The sequence below is a fragment of the Anas platyrhynchos genome, chromosome 1 (assembly GCF_047663525.1).
Source record: "Anas platyrhynchos isolate ZD024472 breed Pekin duck chromosome 1, IASCAAS_PekinDuck_T2T, whole genome shotgun sequence".
Lineage (NCBI taxonomy): Eukaryota > Metazoa > Chordata > Aves > Anseriformes > Anatidae > Anas > Anas platyrhynchos.
The window spans coordinates 182,813,002-182,833,061 of record NC_092587.1 but is presented as its reverse complement, the minus strand read 5'-3'; the positions used below and the strand labels follow the sequence as shown (position 1 = coordinate 182,833,061).

The 20,060-nt window shown below is 34.9% G+C and overlaps 1 protein-coding gene across 15 annotated transcripts in view; it reads left to right on the top strand.

The window, feature by feature from the left end:
- NBEA (neurobeachin) overlaps positions 1-20,060 on the top strand; it is a 509,188-nt gene that overhangs the window by 157,663 nt on the left and 331,465 nt on the right. For all 15 annotated transcript variants that reach the window (XM_038174546.2, XM_072032602.1, XM_072032605.1 and 12 more), the window contains exons 18-24: positions 2,795-2,903; positions 6,385-6,466; positions 6,701-6,824; positions 7,165-7,357; positions 7,635-8,654; positions 13,000-13,217; positions 14,750-14,903. In XM_038174546.2, coding sequence (XP_038030474.1) covers positions 2,795-2,903; positions 6,385-6,466; positions 6,701-6,824; positions 7,165-7,357; positions 7,635-8,654; positions 13,000-13,217; positions 14,750-14,903 — 1,900 coding nt within the window. The remainder of the gene's footprint in view (positions 1-2,794; positions 2,904-6,384; positions 6,467-6,700; positions 6,825-7,164; positions 7,358-7,634; positions 8,655-12,999; positions 13,218-14,749; positions 14,904-20,060) is intronic.

Below are 20,060 nucleotides of genomic sequence, written 5' to 3'. Positions count from 1 at the left end.
TTCAGGTAAGGGTTGTAGGAAACATGGTTGTCATCAAAAATTTGTTGCTCAAATTTTCAGTGTGATTGCAATGAGTGTGTCAGGATTGTACTTTTAAAAATACCTTCAAACTGATGGGGAAAATTAAATATAATGTGTTATTCGCATGGAAATGATTCAGAATAAAAAGTAAACAGCAAGTAAATGATCATAAAAAAATGAGGTAAGATCATGACTCTACAACAAGGGAAGTAAGAAATATTCATATTTAAAATGATCTGTGTCACAAAATAGATGTACTTAGTCTCATCTTCCCTTATTTGGTGTTAAGAAAAAAATGAAAATCATGCAGGGCTATGTAACCTGCTGCTGATCACTTTTCCTCTTGTATGCAGATATTCCAGTGGGATAGTATGCAGGATGGAAATTAGCAATGTGCTTTACTGTAGACTTCATCATGTAAAACCTTCTCAGAAGGCAAAGAAACTAGGACTCCAGACAGAGTGCAGTATTGCTATACATGCTTTTCTCCATAAGATCAATAAAGTATGACAGCGTAATTGAGAGGCAGCTGAGAACATACTCCCAAATGGGATTTTCTCATGGGATCCAGCAAACCAAAGAGCATTCTGGGAATTGATAAAGCAAATTCATAGTCCATTCAAGAATCTCAAAGGGCTTTTCAAACATTGCTTACTAAAAATGGTTCAAATTCATAGGAGTTGAATTAAGACACACCAGATAAAGGTTTAACTTGCACAGAGGCCTGTGTCCAAATAAGTACATTTGTTCAAATCATTTATTGCATATGTAGTGAACTGAATAGCAAATACTCAGCAGAACATTACAGAAAAGAAAAACTGGGATTTTTCAGAAGCTGAGATTTCTGTTCCTGATCCTGAGCATCTCTTTGTAATTATTTATGTATCTGTGGAGTTTCCATTCTTCAGTGAAAGTACATACTTAACATGACAATTAAAAAAAAAATCTTATTTTGTCACGTAATTGAAATCATTCAAATCCACTTGAATATTGTGCATCTTTCAAGGTATCTTTGAATATTAGGTTACTTTGAATAAATAAAAAAAATAAATAAAAATCTGCAGAGTCCTAGGTATCTGTGAATATTCACATTTTAGGTAGATTTCAGCAACTAAAAATGTCTCCCATTATCATATCTTATAACTAATTCTTGTGAGGTGTGCCTATTTGTGCACATATATGTGTGCATGTGCATAGCTATATAAAATTGTGGTCAAATACAGGAAATTCTAAGAAATTGCAAAATTGTAAACCACATACATTTTATAAACCACTTATAAAATTCTGTTTTATATCACAGCAAACAGGCATTCTTTTGGCATTCTACTTTAATGCACTAAAGTAGAATTGCATAAAGAGATGTTATAATTTATGAAATCAGAACCAATACAATATTAATAACCAATGAATAGATTAAAAAAAAAAAAAAAAAAAAAAGGAATCAAAATAATACATAGTTACCAGTCAGTAGATTTTCTTTGCAGATTAATCAAAGAGTTGAGATGATTAGCTACTCGGACAAGATGAAACTCTGAATTTTGTACTTAATTTTTGTTTGTGATCTGTGATGACAGACCACTTTGCCTAACCTTATCAGTAGGCAGAATAATATTCTTTTCATTTTCTACCTCCTTGATGCTTCAAGGCAGTTACAGCCAGATTTTTACTTTTTATCCGCACATTTAAACCCTCTTAAAACAGGACTGTATAGGTTTGTATGTTTATAATTTTCTACTTGTAATTATATCTAATCTCAAATACAGCAAAATAGAGCTACAAAATACATTAACATGTGCTATTTTTGGTGTTTCTTAACATTTTTTTTTCCCTAATAATTAGTCTTACCAGTTTTGGAGTGTCTTTACAATAAAGATTTTACATTATGTAAGTCAGATCAGGTAACTACAAAGCAAAATTTGGTTTAAGTGTAACTAGCATAGGTATTCCAATTATTTTTCCCTTCCATGCACCACATCATAGCTTGGAAGGTTGAATACACATAGTTTTTCTCATAAGTTACGAACTCCTTTCAGTGTGACAAAGACTAGACGCTGTTTTAACATGTTGCCGCACTCTTTTGCGGTTATTTGAAGATTTAAATATAATGTATTCATTTCAAAAATTCTAGAATGAATCTGTATGATTTAAGCCTGTGTTATCATCAGCAATCATGAAAAGGGTACTTCTTAGCTTAACTAGGAAACTTTATTAAATATTATTTCATGTTGTCCTGCTGCTTTCATATAGATTGTTAATTATTCTGAATAATATTCTTTATTTTGTATTTTTACAGCAGTAGATAAATGTAATGATGCAATATACAATAAGTACTCTATTTATTTTTAATTCTATATTCAATTAAAAATGAAGAGTGTTTGGGGATATATACAATTCACTGACGTGAGCTGCTTTCTTCTCTGCTTTTTAAGATTATAGTATTTCTTGTTCCTGACTGTAAAATTCCCCTCAATCAATTTGAATTTCGTAGCTTTCAGGATCATAGTGAATGAGAGAATTATGTGCTATTTTATTTTATTAAAAAAAAAAATCCCAAATATAGTATCGCTTGCTGTGAATCTTCATATACTACTACAATAACATTCAAATCAGGAAATATCTTAAATGAATGATGTTTAATTCATAATATATGCAGAAGAACAGGTTTTAGAACTTTCAGTACAACATCAAAATATTTGACTTTAGTGTTTTTGCATTTACTTGGAAATTTTCAGCATGCTTGGCATTTTCATAGAACTTTTGTTTTCTCTTTCAGGCGAAAGGTTGAAATCATGCATACTCACAGTCTTTTCACTCTTCTTGGAGAAAGGTTGATGCTGCATACAAATACAGTGACAGTTACAACATATAACACGCTTTATGAGGTACAAATTATTAAACATACAGATTGTAATCTCTATTGTAAAATGTATGGCTTAATTATATTTTGTATACATAGCGTTTTTGTACACTCTGGGGTTTGCAATATCCTGATTTGCAAGACTTTTGAGATTATTTTTTTTTTTATTTTAAGGAAGGACTCTGGCTCAGAATTTATTCTCCCATGCTGTGGATATTTCTGGATATTCTTAATAAAACTTTTTATTTACAACATTACAATGGGTGGTGGAAAAGATCCTGCTATTTAAGTTGTTAAGTTGTTCATCACTTTCAAAAATAATAATAACAATAAGGTTACTGCAGGCCTGCAGGCCCATACTCCTAAATTGTTTGGATTAGAGAGTTCTAGAGTGCTAGAACTAAAGAGATGCATTTTTACCATTTTTACTTTTTTTTTTTTTTCCCCTTTTTGGTGAAATTCTTTTCAAGTTAATAAGATTTTGAAAAGTGCTGTTTTTTCTTTTTTTAACTAGCCATGTTGATATGATGATAGCTTAACACAGTCACTTTGATGTAACAGATACTCTTTGAGGAAACTAAATGTGACCTAGAAACATTTAAATGTCTAGCAGCCTCTTGTAGAAAAGTAATTTTTGATGATGCACAATTTAGTTTATATATTATAAACATGAAGTTGGTCCAAACCCACATGAAAAATAAGGACATTTTTGGTGACAGCCCACATGGCTTCATTATAAAGCAAATCATGCCTGACAAATCTGGTAGTCTTCTACAATGGGGATACAGCATTGGTGGATAGGGGAAGAGCAACTGACATCATCTACCTGGACTTGTGCAAAGCATTTGACACTGTCCCTCGTGATATCCTTGTCTCTAAATTGGAGAGACATGGATTTGATAGATGGACCATGTGATGGGTCAGGAATTGGTTGGGTGGTCACACTCAAAGCATTGCAGTCACTGGCTGGATGTCCAGGTGGAGATCAGTGATGAGTGGTATTCCTTAGGGGTCAGTGCTGGGACAGGTGTTGTTTAACATCATTGTTGGTGGCAGGGACAGTGGGATCAAGTGCACCCTCAGCAAGTTTGCTGAAGACACCAAGCTGTGTGGTGTGATTGATAAGCTGGAGGGAAGGGATGCCATTCTGAGGGACCTGTACAGGCGTGAGAAGTGGGACTGTGTGAACCTCATGAAGTTCAGCAAAGCCAAGTGCAGTGCAAGGTGCTGCAGCTGGGTTGGGGCAATCCAAAGCACAAATAGAGGCTGGGAGGAGAATGGATTGAGAACATCCCTGAGGAGAAGGTCTTGGGGATGTTGATTGAAGAGAAGCTCAACATGAGCTGGCAATCTACACTTGGAAGACCTAGTACCCTAATATGCGGGACTGTGTCAAAAAAAGGCATGGCCAGCAGGTCGAGGGTGGTAATTTTCCCCATTCTACTCTGCTCTCATGAGACCCCGTGTAGAGTACTGTGTTCAGCTCGGGGGCCCCCAACAGAAGGCTCTTATAAAGAGAGGCGGAGATTTGGGGTTGTTTAGCCTGCAGAAGGAGTTCTCCCTCCAGGGAGATCTTATAGCGGCCCTCCAGTACCAAAAGGGGGTCTACAGGAAAGCTGGAGACACTTTATCAGTGAATGTGGTGATAGGACAAGGGGCAATGTCTTTAAACTTAAAAGAGGGTAAATTTAGATTATTCATTAAGAAGAAATTCTTTACTCAGGGAGTGATGAGACACTGGAATATTTTGCCCAGAGAAAATGTGGATGCCCCATCCTTGGAAGTGTTCAAGGCCAGGTTGGATGGGGTGTTGAGCATCCTGGTTTAGTGGAATGTGTCCTTCCTGTGGCAGGCAGGGATTGGAATTTAGTGATATTTATAGTCCCTTCTAACCCAAATCATTCCATGATTCACAAGCAGGTAGAAAGAACAATTGAATCTGATGACAGTATCCTAGACTGAGTGGAGTAACTAGATATGTGGTTCTAGAAAACATATCTCAGCTCTAGTTCTATTTGAAGAAGAGATACACCTTTAAAGAATGTATTTCATTTGGCTCATTATATTATTTGTGTTTGTATGTGTGTCTGGGTATCTGTATTTAGTTTGAGAGATTTTTGTCTCCTCAACCCACATACAGACATCCCCCAGCTGTACCGCATCCCATAGAGTCCCCTCACAGTCATATATTCCTTAAATCTCTTTTTCTGATAACTGTTAGACCAGTTACTGGTATAGCAGAGACAACATACCTGCTCTTATTTCAGTTCTTGGAAAATGTTGTTGTCTTATGTGTCTTTGGTTGGTTGGTCACCATCCCTGGAAGTCTTCAAAAGACGTTTAGATGTAGAGCTTAGGGATATGGTTTAGTGGGGACTGTTAGGTTAGAGGTTGGACTCGATGATCTTGAGGTCTCTTCCAACCTAGAAATTCTGTGATTCTGTGATTCTGTGTTGGGTGGGTTTTTTTTGCATACAAAATTCACAATATCTCAATAAACCTAAACTCAATTTTTTAATGAAGTACTCCAGTATTACTTTTTTAACATGTCCCACCATTATTCCTTAATGGATCTTAAACCTGAATAAGTTATTGATTTCACCAGCCTTGTGGTTAAATAGCCTTAGGTCAGTTTCTGCAGATGAAATTTACAGGAAAGCTATTTCTGTTTCATAGCAAATTTTAATCAACGAATTTCACTTTTAATGCTGGTTTAGAAAAATTACAGAATCTTTGTTTAGTTTTTATATATTTAGCCATAATTGAGTTTAATACAGAAACTGAAGCAGTTCACTCGTGCTTCTCTTAAATATAGCTGATATATTTATTCAACACTTGTCTTGAAGTTCATAGACCTGTTGTAGACAGCTGCTATATCTTTGAACTGAGACAAACATGGTGATTTTACTTACTGTAATATACAAATATCCATGGTGTAAACAACAGTAAATAAATACTATCTGACTGTAGGTTTCCTGCTGACAGGAATTACTTCATTAGGAATTCACTATTTTTTCAAACAAAATAATTCCCTTTTCATTTCTGGTGACTAGGTGTTAAACTCTTCAATGTGAGAAGTCTGAAACTTTAAAGAGATTAAGATAAATAAGTATGAACATTGGAATAGGATCTTTGGTAATTCTCTTCCCATTGTTACCAGATTTCATCCTTCTGTGAGCAATACCTTATCAAGCAAACAGCAAGCTTAACACCTAGGTTTCTCCTAGTTTATGTCTTACATAGACTCATCTCTTAAAAACACCATTGCATGTTTATTGAGTTAACTAAAACATTAGCCAACCACAGTACATCCATGAAAGTCTTACTCCTTACATGGAGGAATTGCTTTAATCTATTCTTGAGGAATAAAATTTTACCAAAATGTTTTATATGAAGTTACAGTGTGGCCATGATAAATGGTATTCTTAAAATTTAAAACAAAAACAAAGAAATGCTGTACCTTTTATTTAAAAATCATAACAGGAACTTAATATTATGTGTTTTAGATTTTGACAGAACAAGTGTGCACTCAAGTTGTTCATAAACCACATCCAGAGCCAGATTCTACAGTGAAAATACAAAATCCAAGTAAGTACTATATATTATGTTTGTACAATATATATATTGCTTAGATTTTTATTTGTTTTTGAAAGAATATGTTTTTTTCAAAAGGCAAGAACGTTTTATTAGCATATCTCAAGTGCACTTGAGTTTCAGTTACTTGGTTGCTGTCAGCATATTGGTTGCTGTCAGCAACTTTATTTTATTTTTATACCAAATGCTGTTAAAATGTGTTATTGTAACTAATTTATTCTTTCAAAGTGATTCTTAAGGTGGTGGCAACGCTGTTAAAAAACTCCACACCAAGTGCAGAGCTGATGGAAGTTCGACGTTTGTTCTTGTCTGATATGATAAAACTCTTTAGTAATAGCCGTGAAAACAGAAGGTATGTCACTACAAATAGTATTTTCTCATCCTTGATTGTGGATAATAGCAATCTGTTGTACTGTGTATAGAGTTTTGTATTGTAGATTAAATTAAATGTATAAAAATAAATTTAATAGGTTTGTGGTTTCTTTTCTCAATTCAGTAACTAGTAATTGGTTCTTCTGTTAAGAATATATTTCAAACTTCTATAATCCTAAAGTACTTTTAAGGTTTATTCCTACAGTTAGATTGATTTTAAAGTAGATGCACCATGTTATTTTCCTCCTATTTTAACTTTCGTAATGTTAAAATAAGTAAGCTTGCTTTGGATATATTTTGACCTAATTATTTCACTTTAGATGTTTACTTCAGTGTTCAGTGTGGCAGGACTGGATGTTTTCTCTGGGATACATTAACCCTAAGAACTCTGAAGAGCAGAAGATCACAGAGATGGTTTACAACATTTTCCGTATTCTCTTGTATCATGCAATAAAATATGAATGGGGAGGCTGGAGAGTGTGGGTCGATACTCTTTCTATAGCTCATTCCAAGGTAAGAAATGACCCGTGAATATTCTGTTATTGTTTTTGGTTTTGTTTTTTGAATCCTGATAACTCTCCCGAAGGGACTAGTAATATGGTAAAATAATATTTAAAGTGATTTAGTGCCATCTGGTGGCTGTGTCTATACACGTCAAGGTGGGATTTTTTTTTTTTTTGCAGGTCCTCTTATGTGGAAGAGTTTGTGAGCTGTATGTAATAAGCTGTTAAGATTCTCATTAGATTTTGTGCAGGTTCATGTATTCATCGACATAATTTATTTTTTTAAGGTCACATATGAGGCTCACAAGGAGTACCTAGCTAAAATGTATGAAGAGTATCAAAGGCAAGAGGAAGAAAACATAAAAAAGGGGAAAAAGGGTAATGTGAGCACTATCTCAGGTCTTTCATCTCAGACAACAGGAGCAAAAGGTGGAATGGAAATCCGAGAGATAGAAGACCTTTCACAAAGCCAAAGTCCGGAAAGTGAAACGGATTATCCTGTCAGTACAGATACAAGGGACTTGCTCATGGCTACAAAGGTGTCTGATGATGTGCTTGGAAATACCGAGAGACCAGGAGGAGGAGTACATGTGGAAGTTCATGACCTTTTAGTTGATATAAAAGCTGAAAAGGTAGAAGCTACAGAAGTAAAACTTGATGATATGGATTTATCACCGGAGACACTAGTAACTGGAGAAAATGGTGCACTTGTAGAAGTTGAATCTCTTCTAGATAATGTATACAGTGCTGCTGTTGAGAAGCTCCAAAACAATGTTCATGGAAGTGTAGGTATTATTAAGAAGAATGAGGAAAAAGATAATGGTCCATTAATAACTCTGGCTGATGAGAAAGATGAACCTTCTACTAACAGTACCTCATTTCTCTTTGATAAAATACCCAGCCAAGAGGAGAAACTTCTACCTGAACTTTCAAGTAACCATATTTCTATTCCAAATGTGCAAGACACTCAGATGCATCTTGGCGTAAATGATGATTTGGGATTGCTTGCACATATGGCAGGTAGTGTGGATATAACATGCGCTTCAAGTATAATAGAGGACAAGGAGTTTAAGATTCATACAACTTCCGATGGAATGAGTAGCATTTCTGAGAGAGAGTTGGCTTCATCATCTAAGGGATTAGAATATGCTGAAATGACTGCCACAACTCTTGAGACAGAGTCTTCTGGTAGCAAAACTGTACCTAATGTTGATGCAGGAAGTATAATATCGGATACAGAAAGATCTGATGATGGTAAGGAAGCAGGAAAAGAGATACGGAAGATCCAGACAACTACCACAACCCAGGTAAGTTTCAAGTGCTGTAGCTATATGATGTAATCATTAGTCTGATGTAATCACTGTTCTTTTTTTTTTTTTTTCTGAATACATTAATAGTTTGTGGTCTGAGTGATTTTTGAACTGTATTTCCTTAGTAATGTGAAAAGTTTCCATCTTCCAAGCCTACTTACTTTGAGAACTCCTTAACTTAACTTTTATGTCTGCATAGAAAATATCTCTTGCAATTGTGGATGCTCAACCTGGAGAAGAGAAAGCTCCAGGGAGACCTTATAGCAGCCTTTCGGTACCTTAAGGGAGCCTACGGGAAAGCTGGGGAAGGACTCTTTATCAGAAAGTGTAGTAGACAAGGAATAATGACTTTAAAGTAAGACAGTAGATTTAGATTAGATATAAAGAAGAAATTATTTACTTAGAGAGTGGTGAGGCACTGGAACAGGCTGCCCAGAGGAGATTTGGATGCCCCATCCCTGAAAGCGTTAAAGGTCAGGTTGGATGGGGCTTTGAGCAACCTGGTCTAGTGGAAGGTGTCCCCGGCAAGGGCAGGGGATTGGAATTAGATGATCTTTAAGATCCCTTCCAACCCAAGACATTCTATGATTCTATGGTTTAATTTTAAAAACTTTAGCTAAGAGAATCTCTTATCCATTTCCCATATTTCCTGTAGATAGGTTAAGCAGTGCTCTTAGAATTCTGTTTTAAGCCTATTGTTAGCACGTCTTCTAAGATTAGAAATGAAATATCTCTATTTTATTATGAGATACACATAAAAGTTGTTTAGAAAGAAAAGGAATAGTTTAGGGATAATAGAAGAAAAACTGTGACTTGATTTCCAGACCAGAGATCATTATTGAAATGAGGTATCTACATTCTTCTCAGGGATTCTTTCTCGTCTAGGTATCTCTTTGAAAAATTCTAACTAGTGTTTTTGTAAAAGCCACAGCATTCTTAAAATGTGAAGTCCAAGAAGCATTCTTAAAATGGGAAGTTCAAGATAGAAGTCCACTCTGAATTTGTGCTTTTGTATCCTGTGCATGCTCTGTATGCACAATGAAATATAGGATCACTTTGAACTTCTAGAGCATAGAATTAATTTACTCACTAGCATTGTTCATGGCCAATAGCATGTAATCAAAGATTGCTTTTGAGGATGTTATTGGGGGAAAAAATGACTAACTTAAAGATTTTACTATCTTACGATAATGTCCAGGATGTACACCAGCATTTATCTTCTAGAATTTTAAAGCCAAGTAGGCTACCTGAAATTATGGAAGAAGAGCCAGTGCTTAGAGAAGTTGCTCTGTTTGATGCTGTGTTATGTGTGCCACATTGTCAAAAAGTTTTAGAGCTACACAAAAACTTACTCACTGGTTATTCATACCAGAAGGTACTGAAATCTCTCTCTTCTCAGTCTCTATGACAAGAACCTCTCTTTTGAATAGAAGAGCAGACGAAACTCAAAACTTTGCATTCCCTAGACAGGTATTATAAGAAAAATTTGCGGTTCTCCTGTTGCATTATTTCAAAACTATGAAAGGCCTCATAACATCAGGGACAGATAAAGGGTTGTATAGGGATTATTATATTTGAAAGGATTCTATGTAATAAAGAATGAGCCCTGGAGATTCTTGATCGGAAGTACCATATTTTAAGTCTTAAAATTAAAACTGTTATTACCATTCAAACTGACAAATGGGACGGAATGCAGGAGAGCAAGAAAAAGGAGCAGACAATATTTATTTTGAGATGTGGGATGTGGGTTTTGTTTAAAGAGTAAAAAGCAAGAGAAAATATTTGATTTCTATATACAGATATGCAAACATAAACACAATGAATTAGTAAGATGCCTTTAATGAACAAAAAAAAATCTGACTTCATACTTGCTAGTGTTGGTGTGACTTTATGACATTTTTGTCCTTTAACCTCTTTTCTTGATGAATTTTATGTGCAGTAATTGATTTATAAACATAAAAATTCTTCATGAATTCCTAATTAACTTTTATTAAATCATTACAGGATAACAAAACCAAAATGTTTTCAAATGCTTTACTCTTAGCTTCCCAGAAAGTTCCTAGCAGATAGTTTGGATCTGCAAATTATTTACAAACTGTATACTCTTCCAAAGTCCAACTCTAGAAGTTATAGGTATTTATCTCCCTTGATTCTCCATATGTTAAAATTACAGTTCTTTCCCACTATTATCCTTGAAAAAATAATATGAGTTAGTAGCCATAATATCTCTTTTAAACTATTTTCTTGAAAACAATTATAAAGCATGTAACCACCAAAATTGTTGTCACTTCTTTATGTGTTTGGAAATGCCCAGTGAACTGTAAGGTCTCCGTAGTTATATCATTTATTTTTAAATGAAGTTAACAGTAATAAAAATAGATGGAAATGTGTATTAAATATTGGAACTGTGTTGGAACTAGTAATCTCTAAGGTCCCTTCCAACTCAAATGATTCTGTGATTCTCACCAAGGATTGTCATTTTCACGAGTAAAAAGTAGTAATATAATTAGTATGTTTACAATGAGACTGCAAGTTTAGATTGCAGCATGTGTAGGCACTGCCACATTAGATTTGATTCTACTAGCTTTGAGATCACTGAAAACATTTTTGGTTAGGTTACGTTACATTACGTTACGTTATGTTAGGTTTGAAGATTGGCCACCCAAGTAGGTATTTGGGTTTCATGGTGGTTTGTGCAATGCACATCAAAGCCTATTGTTGCAATTACAGAACTATTATCTAAATAATAAGCTATCCTGTTCTGGTGCAGTTATGATACCATTATTATAAGTGACTTGACAACAGCATATAGTTGTACCATAGAGGGAGCAAGTGGTATGCAAATGTAAATGATAACATGTTTTTCTAAAAACAGATCTGCAATCAGTTCTCTACATTAACAGTAAGCAGTAAGCATGTCTTACTACTCAAAGTAAGCTCAAATGGACTGAAAGGAGGCAACAAAATGCCCAACAAGGTAGAGATGGGATCTCCTCTATATTTGAAAGATTTAATGCCTTTGTCAATAGTAAAAGCAAACACCAAAGAATACACCAAAGGAAATATTATTTTTTCTGTGACCTTAACTATGAAAGAATAAAAATAGAACTGAAAGCACACTGCAGAAAAATAATTTAAAAGGTTGAAATCGCAATTAATTCCTGGGAAAAATAATTATTATTTAAATATAACTTTATTAATGTCTATATTAATATTGATATATTAATATTCCAAGGAATAGATAGGAATTGGAAGCCACAGCAACAATATTGTCAAACTGAATGAAAGAAATCTGCCCTGCTCTCAGAAATCTGGCTATAGGTCAGATCAAAATCAGACTAAAGATCTAAGAAGCTTTCCAATTTAACTCCAGTGCTATTTCCAGGGCCATTTCCATTTTTATGTTGATACAAATATTTCATAAACATCTTTTTGCTTTTAAGCAAAATTTAAAAGCAGTTTATAGAGATCGGGAAATGAGTATGTGAGCAAAACAAGTACATTTTCTGTTTTTCCAGTCTAAATACTTTGTATTTCTTCCTTTCAGAGATGTTGTACAATATAAATAATGTCGTTGTTATGAATATTGGCCTTTAATTTGGTCTAAATGATTGTTCTTTACTACTTTTTCCTTCACAGTTTTCTCCACCATAATCTCTTTGTGTATCTTTTGCTTTTGTCATTAATCACCAAGAGGAAACAGTCATGACTATGTAGATATTAAAAGGGTATAAAATTCCCATCTTCTACCTGATGGGAGAATCTAAAGAATATCTTAAGAATCCATAAAACTGTTAACCAGTTAACAAAGTGTAACAACATCAGGTTTGGGAGTAGATTTGATCCTTTAATGATCCTGCTAAAAACACCAAATTAATAAATTGGTTTTAGAAGATGATGAACTATACAGTGCAAGCACACTGATATCTTGAAGCCATCACTATGTAGTTTGTCAGTTTGTTTAGTCAAAGAAAATTGTGCTATCTATGCAAAAGAATAGTTGTTTCCTATAAACAAAATCTTGTCACTGCTGACCTTGTACATGCTGCGTTTAGTCTTTTCTGTAATATTTCAAGTGAATAACCCAAATGTAAAATGTCAGCAAAAGGAAGGCAAGCCATAGCACCTCTGTGCTGATTGATTTGGAGTATCTCCTTTATTGAATGATAGTGCCTGCACTGGAGTATCTGTATCTCCAGTTGTTTGTGCTTGAGTCCATTCTATCCTTTGTGCTTGAGACCATCCTAGATGGGCTCTGTCCCATCCTTTCTGAAAGTCTTTGAACCATTCAAAAACACATTGTAGAAACTTAACATGATTTTTGAACTTCTCGTTAATGTAGGCAGTACAGGGTCGATCTGTCACCCAGCAAGATCGGGATTTACGTGTTGACTTGGGATTTCGAGGAATGCCAATGACAGAAGAGCAGCGACGACAGTTTAGTCCAGGTCCACGCACAACTATGTTTCGTATTCCAGAGTTTAAATGGTCTCCCATGCACCAGCGGCTCCTGACAGACTTGCTTTTTGCACTAGAAACAGATGTACATGTTTGGAGAAGGTAGATGATTACTTCTTATTTAAATCTTGTTTTACATTTCTGTCAACAAGGAAAAATTTGATGTGTTGTTACTGAGATAATGGGAAGAGAGAGAGTTGGTGTAAGCTGAAGTGCCCTACCATATCTTGTATCTTTTCTTTTCGCCCCTTCTGTCTTTTCTAGAGACTGTATAATTCATACATACCTGACCAAACTGAGCTGCTGTCTCAGCTTATGTTTAGTGTTACAATCTGTGCTCATGCTTCACACTTGAGGAAGACTTCTGTTAATTGCCAATTTTTTTTTCAATTGTTCTAATTAAAAGAGAGCTTCTCTACCTGCAAACTGTATATATATATATATATACAAAAAAAAAAGTCATAATTTTTTCTAAGAAATCACCTTTTCTAGTTGCTAATTGTATTTTGCATGCCAGCTTCTGGTTGTAGTTAATCTTGGTGGTTAGATTACTTCTAATGACAGCAATATGATCTCCTAGCTTTTTACACTCTTAACAGAGATACTCAGTAGCTTCTTGTTATCAGTACCTTTATAATAGACACTGTCTAATCTCATTTCTTGTACACAATAACTCATTTTCAGAAAACTTTACCTTAGTTGTATCAAATAACTAATTTATATTACATTTAGTTTCCGGTTTGGGAAACTTCTCTGTGATGGTCACTAGGAAATAGGCAATTTAAATATATATATATATTTTGGAGAAATATTTTCTTTTGTCTTTTATGCTTATGTGACACTTGGAGATTAAAATTTTGGCTTGCATATTTTCAGTTGAAGACTAATTTTTTTGGCTGGCTGGCAACAAGTTTTTTTTGGAAAAAGGAACATAATAATAGGCCAAGTATTCCTCAATATGTTCACATAGCTTTTTGTATTTTGGGGGAGTGACATGGGACAATTTCTTACCAGTTCGGAGTTGCTGAGATTTCAGGTAATATTATTAGCATACGTAGCTCCAAAACTTTGGCTAATGCTAAAGCTAATATTAGTTAATATAGTTAATATTAGGTCAAAGTATCACCAGATCATCAAGTTTCTACTTTAAAACACCATCAGAAGGTTTCTTTGATCAATGCCACTCTAACAGATTAGCCTGCAGGAATGACAATTGAAAAAAATCAAGACAAAATGCACCTAAGTTCATTAGGTTTTATCAGGGCTACCTCACATGACACTGGTACTGTATGGTGGACTCTGTTAATCACTTGAATAATAAGAAACAATCTTTCAGTAGAACTGCCTCTGAAGAGAAGGACTGAGTGATGGGAATAACAGGTTTTGAGCCATTGTTCTCAACTGTGTATCTGAAACTGATCTGAAACTGTTTTTCACTGGCGTGAAATTAGCAGTCAATTTGTACATCAGATTAGTCTGTTTGTATTTTTAGACAATTTACATGCAAAGTTATGTAGACAAGGATCTACTTTATATCACAGAGACATTCATGTCTGTTTGACAAGAATAAATTTACCTAAACTTTCACTGTAACTGCTTGTTTTTAATCCATCCTTTCTTTCCTGTTCTTGCAGTCACTCCACAAAGTCTGTGATGGACTTTGTCAATAGCAATGAAAATATTATTTTTGTACACAACACAATACACCTCATTTCCCAGATGGTAGACAATATTATTATTGCTTGTGGAGGAATTTTACCATTGCTGTCAGCAGCCACATCCCCAACTGTAAGTACAATATTTCCACCTAGTGGTCATATTAAAAATTGTTGTTAATAATACAAACTACTGTTTGCAGCTGACTTTATTTCTTTACGGATTCCTGTCCCATATCCACTACTTCCTTCAAAAAGTTTAAGTTTATAATTGAAACTGTTAAGCTTCAATGTTCAGAGTGCTTATAGTAATTTTCATTTTAAATGTTAAATTTATTAATGTAGTAGTAGGTAAGTAAAAGTAAGAATAGTAATATTTCATCTGTATTTAATATTTCATTTGAAAGAGAAGACCATTATTACCATGTTTGTGAATTATGGCTACTATCAGAAAATTCCACGCCTTACGATGGCCACTCATTGATATTCATAAACATGTGTTGCTTGGCCACCATCTGTTTGCATGCCAAATGATAAAGTCATCCCCTCGCTACACTCTATTTACTTCTTCCTTCAATAGGTACTGATCTTGTTACCTTTCCTTTATTTTTTTAATCTGTTCTTATTGATATTTTTATCTACTCTTATGTTCTTAATAAGTTGTAAGTTCTTAGGTGAGAAGCAGGTAGATTAGCCTAATAGCTCAGATATGTTGAGTAGCCTAATAGAATGCTTCATGAAAGAAGAGAGAAATACTTTGTGTATGTTACATTATTGTCAAGAGTAAGTAATACAGTATTTTAATGTAATGCCTTGTCTGTGCATGTAATATCTGTAACTATCTCATTCAAACTAAAAATTTTATTTTGAACATCCCATAAGCGTTTGTAGCTAGTACTGGTCTTTGAAAGGGGAGAAAATGAAGCACAGAAGTTCCTCTAAAGTGGTTATTAAGTACTAAGCACTGCAAATGTAACTTTGCAAAATAAGCTCAATTTCTTACCATTTACCAACTGAAATTACTTTGCCTCTCCTATTACTTCTAGGTAGTTAACAAAAGACTGTTTTGCACTATTTTATTTGAAAGATATGAAAGTATTGACTGGTAATGGGCTAAAATATGTTTTTCAGACAGACAATTAATGCTATTTCTGCACTATTTTCTCTGTTAACTAGGAAATTATTTGCTATTAGCAGAAACACAGGACTCACAGAAAAGATTTGAGTTTGTAGTCACAAGAATGACACTAAAATTGCTGAATAAAAGGTTTTGCTTGTTACATTTTAAGGAATGTACAAGAGTGTGCACGAACCCATCTTGAGATGAAGGTTGTACTTTAGATAAAAGGACCTCAGGAGATATTTTTAGAAAGACATCATTTAGGCATCATTTGAAAATGAAGATGTTTTCTTTTTTTGTCTTTTATACAAAAAATACAAAATAGGCACAGTGTGAATGAAACTTTCATTCCATTGAACAGTATTCTTGTTTTTAGCTTTTTTGTCCTGGTTTATAACACTGTGAATCCCTCCTCCCTCCTACAGGATAACAATTTTTCAATTCACTATTTCCTTTATTTATTCTGAATAATGTGTCTGTTGTGTGTATATATATATTGATACACTTTTATAAATTATATATCCATTTGTTAAAATACTGTGTGTTCATACTACCTTGCAGCAATAGTAGTGATTTTCATACATCATTACAGAAGACTACATTTTCAAATGTATTTATTACATATACATTTCTCCACTACATGGGGACTCCATGTATTACATAAGTGCTCAAATATACCATCTGTTTAGGATGATAAAATTAAGTTATGAAATATACTCATTCACTTAAAGATCAATAACTGTTTTTAAACTGAATTAATCATACTCTGAGGAGAGCAGAGCAGAACAGAGGAGAGATGAGGATTTATTCATCACCGTAAGAGATGCAAATAGGCCAGCACATCCTTCCTCTTCCTTTGAGAAAATATTCTCCTTTAATATTGTTCTGGATGACAGTTATAAAGGGATTGGATACCCTGTTGGACCTCTTCTGAATATCCATCGTATGATGAATTTAAAGTTTCATACTGCTTCTCAGACCTCTAAAACTTTTGCATCCTAGAATTGCTCTGGAGAAAGTGGCTGATGTGATAGTTAGGAATGTATTTCTTCTCAGACCTGAAAGGGCAAGGTAGTTTAGTGCTTACAGTCATTTACTGAGACTCTGCCTCACTCTCCTCCTCCCATGAGCTGCTAATTGGAAGAGAGAAGTATGAAACTAGAAGATTTATATAACCTCTCCACAGAATAAAAATACTTACAACAGGCTTAATAGTGACACTTTCTGCCTGAGTAACGATCAACAGATGAAAGAGCCTATCCTCTTTCTCCCTCACCTATTCTAAAAAGGACAAAATGTCTGAGGTTGGAAGCTGACCTCTGGTCAAAGGTTGAACTCTGGAGGTCATCTGGAGGTCATCTGTTCAAGCAGGGACACCTAAAGCAGATTGTCCAGGACCCTGTACAGATGCTTTTAAAGTTCTCCAAGACCCTAAATACTTCCTGAGCAACCTGTGCTCTCTCACTTGCACAGTACAGAGGTGCTTCCTGATGTTCAGAGGGAACTTCCTGTCTGTCAGTTTGTGCCTCTTGCCTCCTGTCCTGGCAATGCATGCCAATGAAGAGTCTGACTCTGTCCTCATTGCACTGTCTGTACTTACAGTAGACATTGATGAGATCACCCCTGAGTCTATCTTCAAGCTGAACAGTCCCAACTCTCTCAGCCTTTCCTTATAGGAGTGATGCTCCATTGCCTTCATTATCTTCATGGCACTTTATTGGGTTCTCTGCTGTATGTCCATGCCTCTATGGAGGAGCCCAGAACTGCACACAACTCAAAATGTTACTATTCAGGGAATATTTTCCCGCGTTTACAGTCCCAGTTCTTGGGCCATATGCAAGAATTATGACGCTGAAATAATAGAGAATATTTGTGCATTACATGACTCTATCCCAAGATTTGCCACATACAAGCGACTTGAGATCTTTACTTGAGCAAAACTTTATATTATTAAAGAAACCACTTCAGAATAAACATATCTTCACACATCTGGGAGAAGTCAGTTTTTAATTACTCATTATATGTTTGCATATTTAAAAATTATTACCATTAATGGTAAGGCAACAAAATTATCTTAGACCATTGTGGAAAATACATGTATTTGATTCATGAGCTACATGACAAAATACAGACTGTATATCTTGTGAGGAAAAACAAACAAACAATAATTGAAGTAACTAACTGATGCATAAGAGGTTCTGTCTGAACATCCGGAAGCACTTCTTTACTGTGTGGGTGACCAAGCACTGGCACAAGTTGCTCGGAGAGGTGGTGGAGTCTCGCTTCTTGGAGATCTTCAAAAGCCACCTGGACATAGCCCTGAACAACCTGCTCTGGATGTCCCTGCTTAAGCAGGGGTTGGACCACATGATCTCCAGAGGCGTCTTCCAACCTCAGTGGTTCTGTGATTCTGTAATTTAAACTGGGCATGCTATTAGAAGTCCAGTCAAACTGTATTGCAGTGCTATTATGAAACAAAGGGTTCACGCTACATGAACTTCCATACTGGGGCAGTCCAGGGGCCTGATCGGTATACTATTCTGCCTCCAATAATGACTGCAGCATACAGAAAAACTACAAAAGTCTGAGCAAGCATATTGATTGCTCTAATAATACTATATTTCAGCATTTAGGATTTTAACAGCAAGAGGGGGTATCCAGACTGTCATATTTAATAACAACTGAGGAATTTATCCTTCTAGAGTTTATCTAATCTGTTTTGAAGCTACTTACTCTTTTAGCCTCTGTAATATCCTATGGCATCAAGTCTGACAAAGTAATTATATAACCTTTGAAGCACATTTGTCTTTGTTTTTTAAGCCTGTTTAAAAAGTATAAAGACACTATGTGCCTTACAATTTCTGCTATGAAAGGAGTGCTTAATCACTTTTTTATTCATCTCTGTATCATTTATGACTTTGTAGGCTTGAGTCATATATCCTGGTGTGTCTGTTTGAATCCGTAGAGCCTTCGTCTTGTTTAGTCTGTCTGTCTTTGGAAGCCACTCATCCTCCATATCTCAATTCTGTGGAGCTTTCCTGTTTGAACTAGGGTGTAAAAAAACTCCCATTTGTAGATCCTGTGGAATACCTGTATTCAGTTTATCAACAAGGATGAGCTCATTTTACTTCACATCTTTCTTCCTTGCCCTTATGAGAGGATGATAAAACATGATGAAATTCAAGAAGGGATTAGGGTAAACTTAGGTATCTGCTTGAAATATTTGCATGTGAACTAGATATCTAACCAATGGGGATCTACTCAAGAGAAGCAAATTATTCAGCTATCCCTAAAGTCAACCATATCTCTGTAAGCTCCACTGATTGTGATGAAGGTTAACCTGGAGCTGAATACAGAAATGCATAGTGCCTTTACAAGATCACATGTAATAATACTCCTTTTCAGCTCCATATAAGTTCTTTGACTTCCATATGTCAATCTGAGCATAACTGAGGCCTTGTACTGGGCTGTTTAGTTTTTAACTGCACTTAACACCTCTCTTCTCAACAATCTGGTATAGAGTTAGTTGTTATTTCATATATCTCATTGCCTCTTTATTATTTTAAAGGCATTTCACCTTTATATCAGTAGAATAGACACTGTATATTGGATGCTTAAATTAATTAAGGTTATAAACAAAAAATAATCAAGAGCTAAGTTTAGAAGTTTACTGTCAGGATATTGGAGGATTTATTTATTTATTTATTTATTTATTTATTTATTTATTTTTGGCTTTGTGTAACAGCTTCTGTGTTGTGTTCCTTCCCTTGCTGCAAAATGAGTATTGTCACAGTTTCTTTGTGGAATTTTCCACTACAGAAAACTTTTTCTTTACATAGTTAGGATTTGTACTGAAATGGCAATGCTGCTATCTTGGGTGGAAGATTGCTTTATGATTCCTTGTCTGCTGTAAAACAGGCAATCTTAATCCAGGGATTTCTTTACTGTTGAATGCTTGAAATTAAAATCTATCTTTTGCCTTGCTTTTTTTTTTTTTTCTTCTGTCCAGATGAGGATAATCTGAATAGTGATATGAATAAGGACCATTAAATATGAATAGGAAAAAAAAAAGTTTTCATATATGTAGGCAGATGTGAAAACAGAGAGACGCAAATCTGTGACTGACTCAAGAGAAGAGAGAAGTTTATACATTTGCATGGAAAGTGTGTT